At 38.4% G+C, this 23261-nt stretch overlaps 1 protein-coding gene across 1 annotated transcript in view; it reads left to right on the top strand.

Annotated features, from left to right (window-relative positions):
- ATR (ATR serine/threonine kinase) overlaps positions 1-23261 on the top strand; it is a 77328-nt gene that overhangs the window by 26772 nt on the left and 27295 nt on the right. The window contains exons 22-35 of the mRNA XM_067543403.1: positions 7528-7734; positions 9185-9298; positions 9569-9684; positions 10964-11084; positions 12200-12337; positions 15432-15639; positions 16165-16343; positions 17291-17455; positions 18479-18570; positions 19174-19265; positions 19719-19896; positions 21267-21443; positions 22121-22280; positions 22830-23009. Coding sequence (XP_067399504.1) covers positions 7528-7734; positions 9185-9298; positions 9569-9684; positions 10964-11084; positions 12200-12337; positions 15432-15639; positions 16165-16343; positions 17291-17455; positions 18479-18570; positions 19174-19265; positions 19719-19896; positions 21267-21443; positions 22121-22280; positions 22830-23009 — 2127 coding nt within the window. The remainder of the gene's footprint in view (positions 1-7527; positions 7735-9184; positions 9299-9568; positions 9685-10963; positions 11085-12199; positions 12338-15431; positions 15640-16164; positions 16344-17290; positions 17456-18478; positions 18571-19173; positions 19266-19718; positions 19897-21266; positions 21444-22120; positions 22281-22829; positions 23010-23261) is intronic.

Below are 23261 nucleotides of genomic sequence, written 5' to 3' on the forward strand. Positions count from 1 at the left end.
TCGGAGATCAGGTCTTACTTTACCTGCTGCTAATGAGAGAGAAAAACAGGGCGCAACCCCAAAATCAAAAGACTCAAAGAAATTAGACTTGTTTGATAGGAAAGTTTATTCTACCGGCAGGTTACAGCTCAGAATTGCAAACCAGCAGACACTGCTGGGCAGGTACGATTTTAACATGTGGGACACCATGTGGAAATTCAAAGACTTGCTCCCACAAAAGACCAGGCTAGTGGACGAGGAAAAATCAATGATGAGGGCCTCTTTACAAACCGCTTTGGATGCAGCTGAGGTCCATGGCTTTGGCAGTTGCCATGCGCAGGAGTTCATGGCTACAGTCCATGGGACTCTTGCAGGAGGTCCAGCAGACACTTCAGGATCTGCCTTTCAAAGGAGATTTGCCTTTTTTTGGAACTGACTGTGCAAAGCTTTGTCATCTAAAAGACTTGAGAGTGACCCTTAAGTCCCTTGGATTGTACACCCCAGCTCCTTCAAGGAAGCATTACAGGCCTCAACAGCCAATCTGGTACTCTGCCCTGGCTACCCATCAGGATCTGCAGAGGAAGAGAAGCAGGGGTTTTAGGCATAGGCCACCACTCCTGTCTACTTCGATGTCAATGTGTGCCCCACCCAGACATCCAGTGGGTTCTAAGGAGGCGTTTTGGTGGGACACTTGAGGACATCATGCCAATTTCCCTGATGCCATCCCCTGTTTCTCCTTTATTTGCAAACTGCCTTTCCCTTTTCCTCAGGGCATGGTCCCGTACCACTATGGACTGTTGGATGTTGAGCACAGTGGAAATGGGATACACCTTCCAGTTTATTTCAACTCCTCCTTCCCACCCTCCCTCCCCAACCTTCCTCAAGGATCCCTCTCACAAAGAACTTCTGGTCTGGGAAGTTCAGGCTCTTCTTCCGGTGGGAGCTATGGAAGAGGTTCCATAGAATGTGAGAGGGAAGGGATTCTCCTCCTGTTATTTCCTATTCTTGAAAGCCAAGAGGTCTCAGACTGATTTTTAGACCTGTGTCAGCTCAACAACTATCTCAAGAAAATAAAGTTCCGCATGGTCACCTTGGCATCCATTATCTCCTTGCTGGATCCCGAAGACTGGTATGCCAGTCTCCATTTGAGATGCACTAGTTTCATGTATCAATATATCAAGGACACAGAAGATTCCTCAGATTCATAGTGAACCACTCACACTACCAATTCATAGTCCTCCCATTTGGTCTGTCTGCAGCTCTGCGGGTATTCACAATATGTATGGCACTAGTGGTGGCTTTCCTGAGGTGGGTAGGGATGCAAGTCTACCCTTATCTAGACGACTGGCTAGTCAATGGTCAGTCCAGGGCTAAAGTAGTGTCCAACGTTCGACTAATTCAATTGATGTTCAAGGCTCTAGGCCTTCTGATAAATGCAGAAAAGTCTACCCTCATTCTAGGGCAGAGGATAGAGTTATTTGGGGTGGTTCTAGGCTCTACCCATACCAGGGCCTGCTTCCCAGAGGTGCAATTCCAATCAGTCAGGTCGCTGATAACATGCCTCAAAGCTCATCCAGTCACAACTGGCCGAAATTATATGAGGCTCTTAGGTCGCATGGCCTCTTGCACATACATGGTACAACATGCAAGACTGCATCTCCAGCTCCTCCAGATGTGGCCAGCCTCAGTGTATTTGCTAAACTGCCATTATCTGGACACTGTACACATGGTACGTCCATGGGTTCTTGTCTTTCTAAATTGTTGGTTTGATCCACTCATGGTTTGTGCGGGTGTCCCCTTTATACTCCCTCAACTGTCAATGCCTCTAGTCTCAGATGCATCAGTGCTCGGGTGGAGAGTTCACCCGGGGCCCCTCAGAACTCAGGGCCTTTAGTCTCTGGCCAAACTTCCACTCCACATCAATGTCAGGGAAGTCAACGTGGTTTGCCTTGCCTAGCCTATCAGACCTTTCTTCCCCACATTACAGGCGGAAACATTTGTTCTCACTGACAACACTGCAGCCATATTTCACCTCTAGGCAAGGAGGAGCTCACTTTTCCCTCCTTTGTCAAGAAGCAATACAGCAATGTGAATTTTGCATAACCCACTCAATCAACCTCGAAGCCTCTTACCTTTCTGGGAACACAAAATGAGCTGACAGATCACCTCAGCAAGTCTTTTTCCGGTCACCGTGTGGGGTCCCTTTACCTGGATGTGGCAAGAGACATTTTCCAGCAGTGGGGGACATACTCAAATATTACACCTGAAACAGCAAGGGTTAGCAATTTTCTCTGTTAAGGTTCACCTTGCAACAATATCAGCTTTCCACCCTCATGTGGATAACTGGTCTGGTTTTTCAAATGACATGTCTGTCTGATTCCTCAAAGACCTACAGAGATTATACCCTTAAGTGAGAGAACTCATTCCACCCAAGGACCTGAACTTGTTCTTATCAAAGCTGACGGGACCTCAGTTTGAACCTCTGGCAACGTGCTCCTCTTTTTACCTCTCCTGGAAGGTGGTTTTCTTAGTGGCCATCACTTCTGCCAGAAGGATCTTGGAACTCTGTGTGCCCTTACATTGGTATCCATACGCCATCTTTAAAGATAAGGTGTATTTATGTCTTCACCCCAGTTTCCTCCCGAAAGTGGTTTAGCAATTTCATAGCAGTCAGACAGTCTACCTACCTGTCTTCTACCCGAAGCCTCATGCAAATTAGGAATGAACGATACCTTCACTCACTGGACATTAGACAAGCACTAGTTTTCTACATAGACAGAACTAAACTGTTCCGAAGGTCCACCCCTCGGTTCATAGCTGTAAGTGACAGGATGAAGGGTCTCCCATTCTCTTCACAGACAGTTTCGTCCTAGATCACCTCATGTATTCACACTTGTTAAGATGAGGCAGGTGTTTTGCCGCCAGCTAACCTGACCGCTCATTCCACAAGGCTGAAAGCATTCTTAGCAGTATTCCTAGTGCAGATCCCTATTAAGGACATTTGTAAAGCAGCAACCTGGTATCAGTGCACACATTCTCCTCCCTGTATGCCATCACTCAGCATTCCTGAGATGATGCCAAATTTGGTTGAGCTGTTCTGCAGTCGGTGGTCCATGAATTATGATTCCTCCTCTTATTCAACAGCTTGGGAGTCACCTAAAGTGGAATGCACATGTGCAATCACTCGAAGAAAAAACAGTTACTCATCTTTCATAATGATTATTCTTCGAGATGTATTGCACATGTCCATTCCAAGACCCGCCCTCCTGCCCCTCTACATCAGACTTTTCCGGAAAGAAGAAACAGCACTTTATACTGGTGCTATTGGCCCATGGCAGCAAAGGGTGCTCAAGCCTCCCCAGTGAGTACTATTGAGAAAAAATGTCTGGCGACTGTGCTTGGGGCATGCATGCACATAGAGTAGAATGGACATGTGTATCATATCTTGAAAAACAGCTGTTAAAGAAGGTTAGTGACCGGTTGTTTTTTGTTTTCTAGACCTTTAATTGTTTTTATTGTTTTCTTCTGATCTTTCACTAATCTGTCCACATCTTTCCCGAAGTGTGGTGCCCAGAACTGACCACATTACTCCAGCTGAGGACTTACCAGTGCTGAGAAGAGCATAATAGTTACTTCTTGAATCTTGCTTATGACCTTTTCAGTTTTTTTGCAACAGGATTACATTGTTGACTCATATTTAATTTGTGATCCACTATAACCCCAGATCCTTTTCTGGAGTACTCCTTCCTAGGGAGTTTCCCATTTTGTATTTGTGCAATTGATTATTCCTTCCTAAGTATAGTACTTTGCATTTGTCCATATTGAATTTTCCATTCTGTTTACGGCAGACCATTTCTCCATTTTGTCCAGATCATTTTGAATTCTAATAGTGTCCTCCAAAGCACTGGCATACCCTAATAGCTTGGTATTGTCCACAAACTTCAAGTGTACTCTCTGTGCCATTATCCAAACAAATTATGAAGATATTGAATAGAACTGGACCCAGGATGGATCCCTGCAGGACCCCATTCTGTATGCCCTTTCAGCTTGACTGTGGATAGGTACTCTGAGTGTGTTTTTCCAACTAGTTGTGCACCCACATAATGGTAGGTTTGTCTAGGTTATGTTTCCCTAGTTCGCTTATGAGAAGGTCATGTCAGACAGTATCAAAAGCCTTATTAATGTTAAGATGTATCATATATATCTGCTGCTTCTCCCCATCCACAAGCTTTGTTACCCTGTCAAAGAAGGATGTTAGGTTGGTTTGACATGATTTGACACCAGGACCAGGTGGTATTCACCCAATAGTTCTGAGGGAACTCAAAGGTGAAACTGCAGAACTACTAACAGTGGTATGTAACCATCATTTAAATCAGCTTCTGTACCAGGTGACTGGAGGATAGTTAATGTGGTGCCAATTTTTTAAAAAGATTCCAGAGGCAATCCTAGCAATTACAGGCCAACTTCAGTATCAGGCAAATTGGTTGAAAATATAGTAAAGAACAGAATTATCAGACACACAGATGAACCAATTTGTTGGGGAAGAGTCAAGATGGTTTTTGTAAAGGGAAATCATACCTCACCAATCACCTAGAATTGCTTGAGGGGGTCAACAGGCAAGTGGCAAGGACGATAGTGTACTTAGATTTTCAGAAAGCCTTTGACAAGGTCCCTCACCAAGGGCTCTTGAGCAAAGTACGCTGTCGTGAGATAAGACGGAAGGTCTTCTCCTGGTTCAATAGCTGGTTAAAAGATAGGAATAAATGGTGAGTTTCAGAATGGAGAGAGGTGAATAGTGGTGTCCCCCAGCAGTCTGTATTGGGGACCAATACTGGTCAACGTATTCATAAATGATCTGGAAAAAGGGGTAAACAGTGAGGTGGCAAAATTTGCAGATGATACATAATTACTCAATATAGTTAAGTCCAAAGCAGACTGCAAGTAGTTACAAAGGGATCTTACAAAACTGGGTGAATGGCAGATGAAATTCAGTGTTGATAAATGCAAAGTAATGCACATTGGCAAACGTAATCCCAACTATACATATAAAATGATTGGATCTAAACTAGCTATTACTACTCAAGAAAGAGATCTTGGAGTCATTGTGGATAGTTCTCTGAAAACATCCACTCAATGTGCAACGGCAGTCAAAAAAGCGAACAGAATGTGGGGAATCATTAGGAAAGATAATAAGAGAGAAAATATTATATTGCCTCTTTATAAATCCATGGTACACCCACATCTTGAATACTGCTTGCAGTTCTGGTCGCCCCATCTTAAAAAGATATATTGGAATTGGAAAAGGTACAGAAGAGGGCAGCAAAAATTATTAGGAGTATAGAAAAGCTTCCATATGAGGAGAAATTAATAAGATTAGGACTTTTCAACTTGGAAAAGAGACGACGAAGGGTAGGGATGTGATAGACATCTATAAAATGTTGACTGGTGTGGAGAAAGTAAATAAGGAAGTGTTATTTATTCCTTCACATAACACAAGAACTAGGGGTCACCAAGTGAAATTAACAGGCAGCAAGTTTAAAACGAACAAAAGGAAGTATTTCTTCACATAACACACAGTCAACCTGTGGAACTTCTTTCCAGAGGATGTTGTGAAGACCAAGACTATAAAAAAGAATTAGTAAGTTCATGGAGGATAAGTCCAATCAATGGCTATTAGCCAGGATTGGCAGGGATTGCTGTTTGCCAGAAGCTGAGAATGGATGATGGGATGGATCACTTGATTATTACCTGTTCTATTCATTCCCTCTGAAGCAGCTGGCATTGGCCACTGTCAGAAACAAGATTCTGAGCTAGATGGATTGTTGATCTTACTCAGTATGGCCGTTCTTATGATTTGTTCTTATCAAATCCATGTTGATCGTTACTTATCACTTTATTATCTTCTAGGTGCTTACAATTTGATTTTTTTTCATTATTTGCTCCATTTCTGAGTACCAAAGTCAAGCTTGACTGGTCTGTAATTCCCTGGGCTGTCCTCGTTTCCCTTTTTATAGATATTTGCCCTTTCCAGTCTTCTGGGATCTCCGTCCTCCACTAGTTCTCAAAGATAATCACTAATGGCTCAGCGATCTCTTCAGCCTGTTTCAGTACTCTAGGATGTATTTCATCAAGCCCTGCCAATTTAAAGACATTTAACTTGACTAATTGCTGGTCTATATAGGAAATTAGATAGACTCAGCTGTGTTGCTTAGGGGTGGGAAAAATCCACACCTCTGAGTAATGTAGCTAAGCCAACCTAAGTCCCGGTGTAGGCAGTGCTAAGGCAATGGAAGAATTCTTCCGTCAATCTAGCTACTGCCTCTGGGGAGGTGGATTTACTGCAGCGACAATAGAACCCCTCCCTTCTGTATAGCGGGTGTCTACACAGAAATGGTACTGTGGCCTAGCCAGAGCTGCGCCATTGTCTCCTGTCGGTGTAGGTAATCCACCTCCCTGGAAGGTGGTGACTAAGTCGATGGAGGAGTTCTTCCATCGACCTAGCACTGCCTACACAGGGATTTAGGCCAGCTTAAGTATGCTGCTCGGGGGTATGGATTTTTCAAGCTCCAAGTGATGTAGTTAAGCCAACCTAATTTTCTATTGCAGACTGCTGCCATAGCCTAAGCAATTCTTAACTTGTTCTTTCCCTGTTTTAGCCTCAGATCCCACCCGTTTCACATTGTGTTCACTCTATTAGTTGTGTGTTCACTGCAAACCTTTTTGGTGAAAACTGAAACAAAAAATGCATTTAACACTTCAGCCCTTTGCTACTTTTCCTAATTCAACCATATAGTTAAAAATGGTTGATGGATGAGAGAATTTATTCCCACATATACTCACTAATGCCGGAACTATTTACAGATGGGCATGAGTAAAATCAAGGCAGTTCCTCTAATTTATGAAGCCAGATAAGAAATTGTAAATTATCATGTATTATGACTTTTGTTGTGCTGATACATTAATAAATGGCTGTCAGATTCGCTCTCTTTTGTGGTGGATTATTGGGCTGTGTTATTTCTCATTAGGACAAATCCTTCCTGTAATTATGTGCTGTGGCGTGGTTAGCAAGTAATTTAACAAAAATAAATACATAATAATAGGATATAAAGTAATGTAGTGTGGAACAATATCTGTTTTGTTTAATGAATTGGAGCCAGGCTTTATTAAAAGGTATTGGGCCTTGTGCAATGTCCTAGTCCTCCCACTCCCCCCCATCAAGTTTTTGTTTCTACAGTACTGTAGAAGTGAGTAATTCTTTATAGATAATGAAAGACTTCAAGGAAGAGACAAACTGAGGGCCAGATCCTGTATCTCTTATTTACATGCGTACTGCCATTTACTTGTGATGTGAGTAAGCATTGCAGGGAGACAACTCAAGAATTGAGCCGTGAAATAAACAGGACAGGCAGGGGATGACAAACATAAGGGTTATGGGATGGTGAAGTATGGAGGAAAGATGATCTTTACCGTTTTCACATAATATAAACTTCACTATATCCACAATTTATAATTATTTGTTTTCTTTCTGTTCCTCTTTCAATTTCTTAGGAAAAATTGATAAAATATGCAACAGACAGTGAAACTGTGGAGCCAGTCATCTCTCAGTTGGTAACTGTGCTTTTAATTGGCTGTCAGGATGCAAACTCTCAAGCCCGACTGCTTTGTGGAGAATGTTTAGGTGAACTGGGAGCAATAGATCCAGGTAGACTGGACTTTTCAACAAGTGAAACCCAAGGAAAAAATTTTACGTTTGTGGTAAGGAACATTACATTGGAGTTTATATCATATGATACTGTGAACGTCTGAAACTGCAGTCAGAAGAGAAGTGTTATATTGATTAGGTAGTTGCTTGGGAAGTAAAATGTTGCAGAATGGCACAAATTGAAAGCATCAGGTTTTATAAAAAAGCTATTCATTAACTTGGGGTAAGAGTGTCTCCCAATACTAGTCCCTAGTGTTTCCACAAAATGCTCCATTTAAGACATTTTAAAATAGAGTTCTTGAGAGACTAAATCGGTTTATAATTCAATTAAAAACAAAACTTGGATACTTTTTCAGATCAGTAACATAACGCTGGAGTCTCATTGTATGTGTAAACATTTCTGAGTGTTAGAAAACTGTTATTCTTCACAGTAATGTCGACTCCAAAGGATGCAGTTATAAAGTATTATGCAGGGACATAGCGATGCAGCTCTGGGTAACCTTAATTGGAGTCATGAGGTTCAGTCCCTAGGCACCATTTTGTAAAATTTATGTCTAAATATGAGACCAGTGGAGAATGTGGATGAACATTAATAATGTGGTTTAATCTAAGTAGAATGACAAGGAGTGTATTTTTTAAAATATGAATGTCTTCAACTTATAAAGTATATAATTTGTGGGTGGAGAAATTTTCTGAAAGTTAAGCTCATAGCACTATCTAGAGCTAAACAGTGCAGGCAGCTGTTGTGCAAGTTACTTGTAGAGAAATATGATTTCAAATATGGCCAGCAGTAGTCTTTCTTTGTCAGTAACTCACTTCTATGAGTAGAGATTTTGATTTGTGCTATATTTTTTGGTGATTGTGTGATGACTGATGCCATTAGTGAGGAATTGTTCAAGCACTTCATTTAGCGCTCATCCCTAAAAGGTGCTGAAATCATCAGGTGTGGTAAGAGCTCAGTAGATGCTTTGTACCTTTCAGGGTTTGACCATGAATTGGGAATGAATATGCTGCTCATGGAAGTGAAGGATTTATAGTACTGGCTTGAGTTAGTCATGGTGTAGGCAACAGTCATCAATATTCTCTCAAAGTACCTCAGGACTGATCTGCCTGCTGTTCCAAACTTGGGGCTGTTTCCTAGAGAGTTGCAAGTCTGTCAGTATTGTGATAGTCTTGTGATGTGTACAGTTTGGGTTTAAGAAAATGCACCAACTAATTTTCAACCCATGTTCCCAGAAACTGAAAAACTTACTATCCCACTGTGTGCTGCATAAGGCTTTTTTCCCCCCTCCAGACTGGGATTTTCTAAAGTGTCTAAGGGAGTTAGGCCCCCAGTTCCCTTTGAAAGTCAATGTAAGTTGCAGGCCAGATATCATCGAACATCAGCCTCCTTTCTCATCTAAAGCCAACTTGAAATCGGGCTCCAAAGGTGATAGACTAAGGCTCTTACTTGAGCCAGTAACTGGCCTCTTGAATAAAGTTGACTTTTTGTTTATTACCAAGGCTGGAGTAGAAGATCCAAATTTTGCCTATGGATTATTAATGGAACTAACCAGAGCATTCATGGCTTATGCTGATAATGTTCGTGCTCAAGATTCTGCAGCATACGCCATTCAGGTAAGACAGCATGTTTGTTAGATCATCTGTTTTCATTATTGAATTATTTCTTTTTTGCACTGAAATGCAGAATCTGTACAACACAAACATTTTTAAGGAACATATTTATATATTTGACCTTTCTAATATTTCACTTAAGATATTGGTGAGCTTGATATGTGATTCAGGATACTGTAAAAAAATTTTTAACTCCTCAAATCATATATGGTCATTAGAATTCTGAGTAATTTGCAGTTTAAAAAGAGGGTATTTCTGTTAATACATTTTTAGGAATTACTATCCATCTATGACTGTAGAGAGACAAACACTGACTGTCCAGGCTCCAGGCTTTGGAGGAGGTTTCCTGAGCATGTTCAGGAAATACTGGAACCTCACCTAAATACACGGTATGTGTCATTTTAAACAAACCCAGTTTAGTTAAAAATTCTTTGGAGTACAGCTTTTAAAATAAATCTTCTTCCAGGTTAGTAATAATTTGGTTTTGTCTATGTGCATACCACACTTCTTAACTTCCCTGGAAGCAGTGTGCATAGATATAAAACTCAAATATAGCCCTGTTCTTTCTACATAATGCTGACTTGTCTTTAACTTGAAAATTTTAAACCTTTAGTGACTTGTCAATCACAAAGAAAAATATTCTGTGCATAGATAGCACATTCAGACCTGTCAGTTTGTCCCCGGTGCGAGATTTTAAACACTGCTATGAAATCATCCCTATCTCTGTTTGTCATTAAAGTACAGTTACGAACTCCAATAGGATTCAATCCTTTTTACACACTGTATGTGTATGCTAGACATTTTATGATCCGTACAAAAACATGGAAGATAACTTCAACTCTTTCTCCATCCCTCTTCCTGTTCTCTTTTAAAAACAAAAACTCAAACTGATTTTTAGTACAAGGGAAAAGTTCACAAAACACAATGTTGCAGATACAAAATCTATAAGTTTAAGCGTTTTTTCTTTACAGTTTAACCAATCAAAAGGTGCCTTTTTACATTTTGTTTTTGATGCTTCCCCCCAATATTGCATTCTATAAAAGATCCAATGTAATGGCAGTTTGTATCTGATTACGTGCATTTGATAACTCTTTCTGGTTTTCAGTTGCAAAAACTTCTTATAAGCAGAAAGATACAGAAGTCCTCTTAGTGGTAATGCTAGCATAGACAATGTGAAGAGAAAGGTATTCAGATGCACAAATTTTAATTGGTAATATCTTTCTTGTTATCACAGACACTATCAAATTAATTAGTTAATAATATTTACTCATAATGGTGATGGACTCATTCCTCTCCATCTTTGTTTTTCATGTATAATTTACTTTTTTAGTCAATCTGTATTAATTGGAAAATTTATCAGAGGCTGCATGACTGTCATACTAACTGTAAACAACAGATTAGGACACACTTGTGATTTCTTGCAGCACCTGTGTGCCAGGTTGTTGGTAGTTCTTGGGTTTTTTAGAAGTAGATCTACTGTAAAGATGTGTTGTGTGTGACTTCTACCAATTGTTCTGGGTTTGTTTGTTTTTTTTAATGTCTTGGGAATTCAGAAGATAAAACCTAATGGGACTGCCATCAGCATACTGCTGATTACTTGTGGACTGTGTCCTTTTTTCCACCTAGGAAAACAATACTGTTTACTAAATATGGATTTTAAAATTACAGATACAAGAGTTACCAGAAGGCTGTAAACTGGTCTAAAATGAAGAAGCCAATTTACTTAAGCAAATTAGGCAACAACTTTGCAGAATGGTCAGCAACCTGGGCAGGTTATCTTATAACAAAGGTAATTACAATGAGTGTGCAGTATATATTTGAATGAAAAGCTGACTGGTGTGTCAGTACACTAGTATATGTGTGGAGCATTTTTAATCTTCATCAAATCCTGTCTGTTAAAGAAAGGGGGGAAAAGGTATGGGCAAAAACCTCAGTTAGGCCCAGTCCGATGAGATACTTAGAGCACTCAAGATCTATTGTAATCAACAGAGACTGAGGATACTCAGCCCTTTGATGGATTGGCCTTTTTGAGTACAGGCTTGGTTTTAGCAAAAATTACAGCAGTTTTTGTGTCACCAAGATCCACGCATATAACTGTCCACAGTTTGTTTTTGTGGAGGCATATTAGCAACAATATAGTTAAGATTCTTTCAAGCTTTTGGCATTAACAGGATTTAATACCTCTCTTTAGATTTTAGAAAACTAAAAATGTAAAACACATTAGTAGTACCAGGAGCACTAACAGGTGTTTCTAAGGTAAGATATAAACCTCAAATCATCTTCTTGGAAATGTAGGCCTTTTTCATATCCCAATAGGTAAACAATCCTAGTCCATGGAAACCACTTGTGTTGCCCTCCTTCCTCCTCCCCCATGCCATCATACATAGGTGATGCATTCAAAATTTTATTTTTAAACAAAGCACACCAAAAAGGAGCCGCTCTAACTCACCAGCTACAGTGGCTTTTTCTGGTTTCTGACAGAAGTATGAATAGATTTACGTCTCCCTCCCCTTAGCATCTTTGTAGGAGGGAGTAAGGGGGATTCTGCTTGTGGCTGCTTGAGGAGCAGGGTGTAGAGCCCCACTCTCCAGGCATTCTAATAGTAGTGTGTCAATACTGAAAACTTTCAGCACAGTAGCAATGCTGATGTATCTCCCTCTCATATCCATAGCTCCCACATGCAATAGTTCCTCACTTGTGCAAGTGTCAGTCTGATGATCTGTCTATGGTTCATTGGACTGAAAGTATCAGGTGTCACCAAACTGGATGGAATCATTTATCTTCACTAGTAACCAGAAATTGTATTTTTATACTTTTTATAAAACTTTCAACAATTCTGCTAGCCACATTTTAGCTACAAAAAAAAAAAAAGACTCTTCCTGAAAAATATAAATTTTGTTACAGGTGCGACATGATCTTGCCAGCAAAGTCTTCAGCTGCTGCAGTATTATGATGAAGAATGACTTCAAAGTGACAATCTATCTTCTTCCACATATTCTTGTCTATGTTTTATTGGGATGCAATCAGGAAGACCAGCAGGAGGTGAGATGGTGTTTTTCTGTACATTCTTCATAAGAATTAAAATTGAAGGAGCACAGTGATATATTTGAAGGACTCAATATAAGGAAACAATATAGGCATTTAACACTTTTCCATTAATAATATAAACGTTCAGCCAGACTTTGAGTAAGTATTAAAAGTTACTGCTGACAGGTGAAGCACCAGCTCCACAGATAAACTATTTCCTCTGGGTAGTGTAGCAGTGCTTTGACCCCAGAAGCGGGGAGGCTATGCGTCCAAGTAGGGCTGCAGCAGCATCAGGAGCTAGAGTGTTAGGAGGAAATAGGCATGCCACACCAGGTCCAGGGAGTAAATTGGATTAGTGCCTCTTCAGGGTGTTCTGACCTGTAATTTTCCCTGCTGTGGCCATGACTTCCACTTCAGCAGAAGAGCTGGTTGGCCATAGGTCCCTCTGCAGAGCAGACTTCATTGTACCTTGTGCCATAACCCTGTGTGTGGACTTCTTGTTAGTAGGAACCCACAACTTGGGTTCCATTTGTGTAGGGAGGAGGTTGGGAGTTTTGTTTTTGTTTTCCAGAGAAACTCAAAAGTGAATCTGGCCCTTAACATTGCTCTAGAATATATTGAAGGGGGAGGGAACGCAAGCCAGAACATAGAAAGAACGGGTTAAAGAATATTTAGATAAGTTAGATGCATTTGTCAGTGGAGGCTGATGAAATTCACGCCAGGGTACTAAAGGAACTAGCTGAAGCAATCTTGGAACCATTAGCATTTATACTTGAGAACTCATGGAGGTCCCAGAGGACTGGAGAAGAGCAAACATAGTATCAATTTTTAAAAAGAGGAACAAAGAGGACCTGGGGAATTGTAGACCAGTCAGCCTAACTTTGATACCTGGAAAGATGCTGGAACAAATTACTAAACAATTGGTTTGTAAGTGTGTATGGGGTTATAAGGAATAGCCAGCATGGATTTGTCAAGAACAAATCATGCCAAACCAACCTAATTTCCTTCTTTGACAGGGTTACTGGCCTAATTGATGGGGGGGGAAGCAGTAGAAGTGATGTATCTTGATTTTAATAAGCCCTTTGACCCTGTCCCACATGACAGTCTCATAAGCAAACTAGGGAAATGTAATCTAGATTAAATTATTATTAGATTGGTGCAGAACTGGTTGAAAGACAATATTCAAAGAGTAATTATCAATGGTTTGTTGTCAAACTGGGAGGGCATATGTAGTGGGATCCTACAGGAGTCAATCCTGAGTCTGGTACTAGTCAGTATTTTCATAATGACATGGATAACAGAGAGGAAACTCAACGAGAGTCCTGTAGCACCTTAAAGATTAACAAATTTCTGCTGGCATAAGCTTTCGAGGGCTGCAACCCACTTTGTCAGATGCATGAAGTGGAAACCACAGATGGGGGTATATATATACAGCCAAGGGTAAGAAACATAACAATGGGGAGGGCAAGTGCTACCAAAGTCAATTCAGATAGTGTATATGAGGCCTATTCATAACCATTGATTAGAAGGTGATTAGAAGATTAGAGAAGAAACTATGCTTCTAAAGTTTGCAGATGACACCAAGCAGGAAGGGGTTGCGAGCACTTTGGAGGACAGGATTAGAATTCAAAACAACTGTGACGAATTGCTCTGAATTAAACAAGATGAAATTCAGTAAAGACAAGTGCATAGTACTACACTTAGGAAGGAAAAATCAAATACACAACTACAAAATGGAAAATAAATGTCTAAGTGGTAGTAATGCTAAAAAAGATCTGGGTATTAGAGGAATCACTAGTTGAATACGAGTCAACAGTGTGATACAGTTGTGAAAAAGGCTAATGTTCCATGGTGTATTTATAGGAGTGTTGTATGTAAGACATAGGAGGTAACTGTCCCGCTCTACTCTGCACTTGTGAGGCCTCTGCTGGAGCACTATCCAGTTCTGAGTGCTGCACTTTTTTTAGAAAAAGGTGATCAAATTGAAGAGAGGGTCAAGAGGAGAGGATCAAAAATCATAAATGGTTTAAAAAATCTGACCTATGAGGAAAAGTTAAGAAAACTGGACATGTTTAGTCTTGAGAAAAGAAGACTGAAAGGGCAGCTGATAACAGCCTTCAAATATGTTAGTATGTATTTATAAAGTGACTGTGACCAGTTGTTCTCCATGGCTACTGAAGGTAGGACAAGAAGTAGTCAGGTTAATCTGCAGCAAGGGAGATACTAGGAAAACTTTCTAACTATAAGAGTAGTTAATGTGGAATAGGCTTCCAAGGGAAGTTTGTGTAATCCCTTTCATTTGAGATTTTTCAGATTATGTTGCACAAACATCTATTAGGGATGGTCTAGTTTACCTGGTCCTGCCTCAATACAGGCGGCTGGACTTGATGACTTCTCAAGGCCCTTTCTAGCCCTACAATTCTGTGATTCTATGAAGGGAATTGCAAATTAATCAACCTTAACCTTGTTTTATAATCTTAGTGTTAGTTTAAGATGTCCTTACTAACATGTTCCATTATTGGGGAAATTTCCATTGTTTTCTCTGTCATAAACTGCCAAATTCTTTGTGTGTGTGTGTGTGAGACCCTAAGTGAGCGAGTGGAGCGGGGGAGGATATTTTCTCATACATACACACACACACTTCTACATCTTAATCAACAGATCTTTCAACATTTCATTAACCCCAATAAAAGCAAAAATTAAATTAAAACTAGCCATCCCATAATCCACTAACCAATACCCATCTTGTTAATCTTGTTAATCATTTTACTTGTGTCTGACTTGCATGGAAGCGCCATTTACTTACCTGTATTCTGAAGACAGCTGTACAATATTCTGCTCTTCATAATGCCTTATCATGAATTCCTGTGTCTTTTTCCACAGTACTTATTGGTACACTTTTGTTTTTATCTTGTCTTTTCTATCTGTCTTTAGACCCTTAGGACAGGGATTCTATACGGCACCAAAAACATTGCCAACACTTAAAAAACACTGTTAAAATATCTAATATTTGTAGTTTGACCTCTCTTTTATCTGTTGTATCTTAATATTTTGCAGACTTTATGATACTAAAAACTTTTGGATTTTTTTCATATTAACCTCTTTGTAGGTTTATGCAGAGATCATGGCTGTTCTCAAACATGATGATCTGTGTACTAGAAGACTCCAGGATAGTGCATCAGATCTGAGTCAACTAAGTACACAGACAGTGTTTTCCATGCTTGATCATCTAACACAGTGGGCTAGACATAAATTTCAGATGCTTATTGCTGAGAAAACTGTTAGTAAGTCAAGCAAAGACAGAGGGGATCTGAAAGGTTGGTGATGCTCTTTATATTTTATGTATACATATATATTTAAGGAATTTTTGTATTCTTAAAATAGGCATTTAGACATGTCACTTCAAATTAGGACCACATAAAAATGAAACATCACTGCCAAGATGGTTAGACATTGCTATGATTTCTTATGACCATACTACTGCAAACTAATGCTGTATCCCCTTGCCATCCTCAAGTGTTTTCTAACTGATATTTTGAGAAACCTATGGATTCATAATGTAAGAAACAGATGTTCTAAGACTTCTGTTTTTATCTTGAATTAGTTTTATAGGCGATTTCTAAAAATAAGGTTGATATATATATGTATATGGTGCCTTGAAAATCTTAAGAACATGCAGCTAAAATTGATTGTAAGAACTTGTATTGATAGAGAACCTTTATTCTTAATTAAATTATTAATTTATTAAATTGTGGTAATGGATAAACTGAACTTTAATCTTTAAAGATAATTTTGTAAATGAAACTTGGATTACAAACTTCTTAAATTGTTTTATTCCATAGCATCAAGTGAAGATTATGGAGAATATAAAAATGTGACACATTTTCTAGACCTCATACCTCAGGATACATTGGCTGTCGCTTCCTTTCGCTCTAAAGCATACACGAGGGCTGTAATGCACTTTGAATCATTCATCACAGAAAAGAAACAAGATATACAGGAACATCTTGGATTTTTGCAGGTTTTAATTCATTTTATAATTTTATTTAAAATTAAGTTGAAAACAGAGAGAGGTCATGTTTAGAGTTGTCAACATTTAAGGTTTTCCCTCCCTTTGTCTTTTCTCAAAGATTGCAAATGTGGTTAGGCTGTTGCTGTCTGAAGCAGCAATAGAGAGTTATCTTTCTTCAAGCAGCAAGGGCTGCTCCCCCTGCTCATCATGTCTGCTTATGTGATATTAGAAAACCAAGAAAATTAAATAAAAATCTACAATTATCTCTAAAATGGCCCCTTTCTTCCCCCAAAAGAGCAACTTTGTCTTTCAGTGAACTTGATCCTCTTGTTAAAATAAATAAAAGCTAGTCATGATTTACATGAATAAAATATTACAATTATGAAATATCTTTTTGTAAAATGAAGTAACTTATGCTAAAATAGAGGAAGAGTGCACACCATGTGTTTTACAAAGATGAAGAATTATTTTCAAGTGGCATAGTTAACTTAAATGTTAGCTGAGTTCCTGTTACAGTTCACTTCTTCTCATGGCTAAAATTGCCTAATGATATCCTAGGTTGAGAAATAATCTAGAATACTCTTACTGTGATGTGTACTTTATTTTGCCCTTTGTGCAAGTTGCTTCAAATAAATTTGATATGGTACCCATTTATTAACATGAGATTGTGGCTATTGGACTATATGAAAATTAAAGAATTACTGAAGTTCATGTGGAAGTTTGGCCAGCAAAACCTTCTAAGTAAGATATCTAAAGATTTTATTGTTCAGTTATGTGATGCCTTAGGGTCACAACTTATGACTAAGAACTCTGCTTTGGAGCATTTTCACATCACAGTTAAGCAACATGCTTGATTCTTAACACATCATACAAATGTCTTGTTGTTGGCGTTTACAGCTGAACCACCACATTTGATTTATGTTTTCAATTGTAATATTTTCCATGCTCGAAAAAAGAAATTGTATGCTGCTATGCATGAACCAGATGGAGTAGCTGGAGTGAGTGCGATTCGGAAAGCAGAGCCATCTCTGAAAGAACAAATCCTTGAACATGAAAGCATTGGCTTGCTGAGAGATGCCACAGCTTGTTATGACAGGGCTATTCAGCTGGAACCTGACCAGGTAAATGAAAGACACATTCTTATTTCATCGTCCAACAAAAAGATGAAAAAAATATAGTGATAGAGGCTTAGAATATATATGTAAAATATGAACATGTACACTGCTGCAGGGGTTGCATATGAGTTACTATTAACAGAACTTGGTAAACTGGGGTAAGTCATTCTCTAGCTTCCAAATACCTTTTAATTTAAAAGTGAAAATGAGACGCATGTGAGTTGGTGTATTGGTGCAACAGTGTCTCCTTTGGCCAAGTGGAGCATTGCACCAGAGTTTGCTGTATCTGGTGGGGCAGTCAGTTCCTCTTGCCTGAGTCCCACTGGGGCCTGGAGATTTTCTGCTTATTCTTGGCTGGGTCATCTGGTCCTGGTGCCCAGGGGGTCTGGAAACCCCCCTCAGTTCTCAAGTCTCTCAGAGATTGGTAGGGGAATGCAGGCCCATCCATTTCACTGGGACCCGGCTCAAAGTCCTTAAGCCAGATAGGCAGAATCAGGACTCAGCATCCTGCTTGCCCTGAGCAACTTTCTTTCTTGGGTTGCTGTCTCTGTAGGTTTTTCAGCCTGTGGCTGGCAGTACCTGCATTAACCTCTTGGTTGCTGGGCCAGCATGGGGTATATACAGCCTATATATACAGCCCATGACTGTGTGTGTATGTCAAATCATTGTTCACAACTTTCCCTAGCAGTTCTCAAACACATGCACTAAAAAACCTAACCCAAACCCTGTTTTACTTTGTTCTGAAACACCTTAGAAATTACTGATATCAGTGGAGATTCTTTTCCAGGGAGTTCTGTTCAAATTTAATTGTGTGTCTGTGTCGGTGTCTGTGTAAATTTGGTTATTCTTTTGAGTGGTGATAATTAAATTATTTAATTTTTTTTTTCTTTTCATGTCATATTCATAAGAAAAATGTAAAATAATAATGAAAAAAACCAAAATTGATGTACATGCACCCAGAAGCTACCAACATGGTATCTCTTGATTATAAGCGATATATATTTTGATCTATTCTATCTGCATTTCTAGATCATTCATTATCATGGTGTAGTGAAGTCCATGTTAGGTCTTGGTCAGTTATCTACCGTAATCACTCAGGTGAATGGAGTGCTTGCCAACAGGTAATAATTTAATACAACTCCTGTTTGAGTAATAAGAAGTTTAAGTACTGCAAGTGTATCTAGCAGTGTGGAGATAGGATTTTATGGATAAAATGAAAACATTAAAAGTTTTTCTTACTTCAGGATTTCAGCACTGCCAGAAATACTGCTGCTTCTTTTGTGTATAATGCTCAGTGCAGATAGCTATGTGCTGTAAATTATTCAAGAAAAAGAATCTTTTATTGTTAGCTTACTGTTGATTGCTACATATTTGTTCTTTCTTTTATAAATGTTTTTCCAGTATACAGTTTTCCTGTCCAGTAGTGAATTTTGACCAGAAAGTTCATCTTTTTTATTATAAAATATGTTCTTAGTAAAGTATATAAACTACTTGCAGACTCAGTCTTTGGGTTGTTAATTTCAAATTACTATAAATTGATCAAGTTTTTTGTTTTAACATAGCAAGTTAAAATACTTCTGCTTTTCAAGTAACAAAAGGGTTTTGCTTTTTTAAAGATAATTAGTTTATATAATGTAGAACGAATGCATTTTAAGCCAAGAAAATATGATAGCTACAGCACTGGCTGTTTTTGTACTGTGTTCTGATTGTGTGTACTTTTATAGGCCGGAGTGGACATCAGAATTGAATACGTATAGAGTGGAAGCAGCCTGGAAACTAACACAATGGGATTTATTGGAAAATTATTTGGCTGCAGGTAGTAAACTGGATGTCAGAATGAGAACATTTTTGTGCAGTTATATATGTTCAAATTTGGCCAGCTTTAACCAGGAGGCATTTGTTGCAAATTTCTTGGTCTGTGTTAGCTTTACAGATTTTGTAAATTTATCTGATTCTTTATGACTGGAATTTTCAAGGGAGCTTTAGGCTAAACGCCCTTAGGCTCCTCTGAAAATTCCACATATAGGATTTCTAAAAATATATATTTGGCATAAATGGCTTGAAATCTCTTTGAGATACTAAAAATTAAAGTTGTACTCCTTTTTAAATTGTCGTAAATTTTTTGAAATCTATTTGGACCAATTCTGATGAAAGTGTATTTGATCAAGAATCTCCATTAAACATTTATCCAAATGTTACATTGTTGACAGGCTATGCTGTACTGTCTGAGCGTCTAATGAAATGCAATTTTTGATTCTTTGTCCCCTAGATGTGAAGTCCAGTATTTGGAGTGTCAGACTGGGACAGTTGTTGTTATCAGCCAAAAATAAAAACACAGCAGCTTTTTATGAGACACTGAAAGTTGTTCGAGCAGAGCAGATCGTACCCCTCTCAGCAGCAAGCTTTGAAAGAGGGTCCTATCAGCGAGGATATGAACACATTATCAGGTATTTTGTGGCTATTTCATTGTTTTCAAGGACTAAAGAACTCACGTTAAAATGCATGTATCATTCATGTAATCAACAGTAAGAACTCTTTATTTTCAATGATAAAATGGTGCTGACCAACTGGTGTTTTGTTCTTTCTGACCCTTTCTGTATAACAATCACATATGCAATACCAATTAGAAACCTTTCCTGATCAGCTGAGATTTTTGTGTTATTTCTCCTCTGGAAATAGTCATAATTTTTCTTTTTAACTATTGCACTCTCATCAAAAAATCAGCAAGCAAATCATAAATGCATGTCAGAAAATGAACACCTGCCCTAAAAACACAATAGCTAAAACCTGAAATTTAGTCCAGTGTAATAACTCCACTAATTTCAGTGAGATTTTGTATTTACACAGCTGTAACTTGAGAGCAGAATTTGGCTCTCTATTTCTAGACTCAACACATGTAGAGAATATTTTCCTTTAAAGGCAGTCTAGTGTAGCTGAAATGAAGTTTGACTTAAAATGCTGTAAAGTGTCAATGCATAAAGAAAAAGGTTCAGTAATATCTTTTTATATCCTATACATCTTCATGGCAATGAAGACATGGCTTCATGCAAAATATACATTTTAACTTGCTTACCAATTCAGTTTTTAAAAAAAATTCTTGTTTTATGTACCAGATAGTTTTTATGCTTATATTGGAAGATGCAGTTCAAAAGAATTCTCTTTAGCCATTTCCAAATGCTCTTGATTATTCACAAGCCTTCATCTCGTCACTATTTTCATGTCAGCTATATACATTCCAAACTTAAACTACTAGTTAATGAGAAATGAGAACTGTTTAAGTTCTTAACTTTAGAATTTCAACAGTGACAATATACATTAACATCCTCAGTATTTCTGAAGCAATTGAGTAGTTTTCTATTAACATTACTTTTATTGAAAGAACAGTGCAATATGTAATACCACCATCAGCATGCTATTTACAAAAATGGTGAAAGATCTTTAATAAGAATTATTGCTAAAAGAAAATGGCTGTAATTGTTTTTAAAATATTGCACTCATTTGCAATGAGGTGAATTTGCCATTGAAGTCAGTGAGAGTTTCCTTTTGAAGAGGGAATGCAAGATTGAGCCCATACTTTTCAAACTGCAATGCTTCTGAGCTCAGTTTATCTATTGTTCAGAGAGGAGGTAGTGAGAAAACAATGACCAGTTCACTAACTTAGATATTCTGAATGTATTTTCTTTTAAGGAAGCATGGCATTTTGGATTATTCATGTGGTCAGCTTTGGGAATTAAATGACAAATGAAAAATATAAGGTACATGTATCTGAAAATGGCAAACAATTTCTAAAGCACATTCCTGTATCCTTTCACCATAGGTTACATATGCTGTGTGAACTGGAACATAGTATTATACCATTGTTTCAGCAACTGGATGGTGACCAGGGTAAAGATTCTCTGAACTGGCATGCTCGTATAGAAATGACACAGAACTCCTATAGAGCAAAAGAACCCATCTTAGCACTCAGAAGGGCTTTGCTTAGCCTCAATAAAAGGTGAAGCTATGATTTTTTCTTGTCTTTCCATGTTGTGTATCAGTCGTATACTAGCTTTTCTCTTATAGTAGTATTTTTGCACATATTAGCGAGTTATGGTTAAGAATCTACTAAAATGTACATTGTAAACAAAAACAGCTCTGTTTAAATTTCAGTTACATCCAAATACAAGACAAAAGTGGTATTTTCCAAGTCAGGGTATGTCTACACTGACAGTGGCAAATTTGCTGCCGTCAGATTGATCTATCTGGATCAATTGAGCGGAAGTGAAGACCCACTCAATTGATCCGGAAGTCGATCTATTAAAACCACCTCCAAAAAAAAGCATAGCGCTGTGTCAACGGGTACCCATTTCCCATTGGTGCAGCACAGTGGAGACTGCGTGCTAAATGGAAGTTACAAAGTCGACTGTCCTGTCGACTGCCACTGAATTTTGCTGACAGTATAGACCAGGCCTTAGAATGGATGAGATCATCAGAGAAAAAATAATTTCCAAACTTGGGGGATAAACAATAGAGAATAAAAGTATTACAAATATTTTTAAACAGAGTTTCTTTTTAATAAACAGTCTGTTAAACTATTTGTGTTTATATTTCAATACATTGTGATATGTATTTGACATTGTAATGGAAGCACTCATTAATGGAACTTTGTGTTTTGGAAAAACATCACCACAGACAGGATTACAGTGAACTAGTTGGAGAATGTTGGCTCCAGAGTGCCCGAGTTGCAAGAAAAGCTGGTCATCACCAAACTGCATACAATGCTCTTCTGAATGCTGGGGAATCCACACTATCTGAACTGTATATAGAAAGAGCAAAGTGGCTGTGGTCCAAGGTAAGCAGAAAAGAAATTATTCAAATTAAGATGCATTCTTACCTACAAAAGAGTAAAATTAAGTATCTAATTTAAACAAAAGTACAGTAAATGTGTAATGTTAATTTATTGTAAGAGTTACGAATTGACTTGAGTGGTAGTGGTTTTGAAAAATGCATTTACAGTAAACTTGGTAAATTGAATGACAGTTGCAGTTGAGGAGGAGGTCAAGCATGCAGTAAATTAAAGTTTCTAAACCTGGTTCCTGGGCAAAATGGAGAGGAAAATTGTTAGGAGCTCTAACTTTTGTTATTGAAACCAGAATGCATCAGTGGCTTAATGGATGGCAGTAGGTGGACATTTCAGTACAGAAGGCTAAAGGGATTGTTGGAGGCTCATTTGTGCATCATAAACGGAGGCTTTTACTTATTTGCCCCCAAGGCGTTACAGCTTTGTTTCTAAACTATGGCTTGTGAACATAACATTGTTTTTTCGTGGTTAAGAAAAAATAAAACAAGAAGAAACAAACAAAAGATATATGTTGAAGAATGTTTTCCCTCTTTCTCTAAGGGTGAGGTGCACCAGGCTCTCATTGTTCTTCAGAAGGGAGTTGAATTATGTTTTCCTGAGAACAAAGCCGCTTCTGACACCAAAGGTCAGCTAATCCATGGTCGGGCTATGTTGCTGGTTGGTAGATTTATGGAAGAAACTGCCAACTTTGAAAGCAATGCAGTTATGAAAAAATACAAGGTGAATACAACACAGTTTTTAGTAATTGTATATTAATACATCATTTATTATGTATATTAAAGTAGAGCCAAGAGACTTCTATGTTAATTTCTGTATGAACATGTAATAAAAAGACAGTCCTTGTCCTGTGGCGCTTACAGTCTAAGTTAATTTAGTTTAACCTCTTGATACATATGGTTTGTAACTCAACAAGACGGAAACCTGTGTCTGGTGTAACTCTGTTGAAGTCAATGGAGTTATTTGAGGAATAAT

This window comes from Emydura macquarii, unplaced genomic scaffold, assembly GCF_026122565.2.
Source record: "Emydura macquarii macquarii isolate MOO-44397 ecotype Brisbane River unplaced genomic scaffold, CSIRO-AGI_Emac_v2 contig_18, whole genome shotgun sequence".
Lineage (NCBI taxonomy): Eukaryota > Metazoa > Chordata > Testudines > Chelidae > Emydura > Emydura macquarii.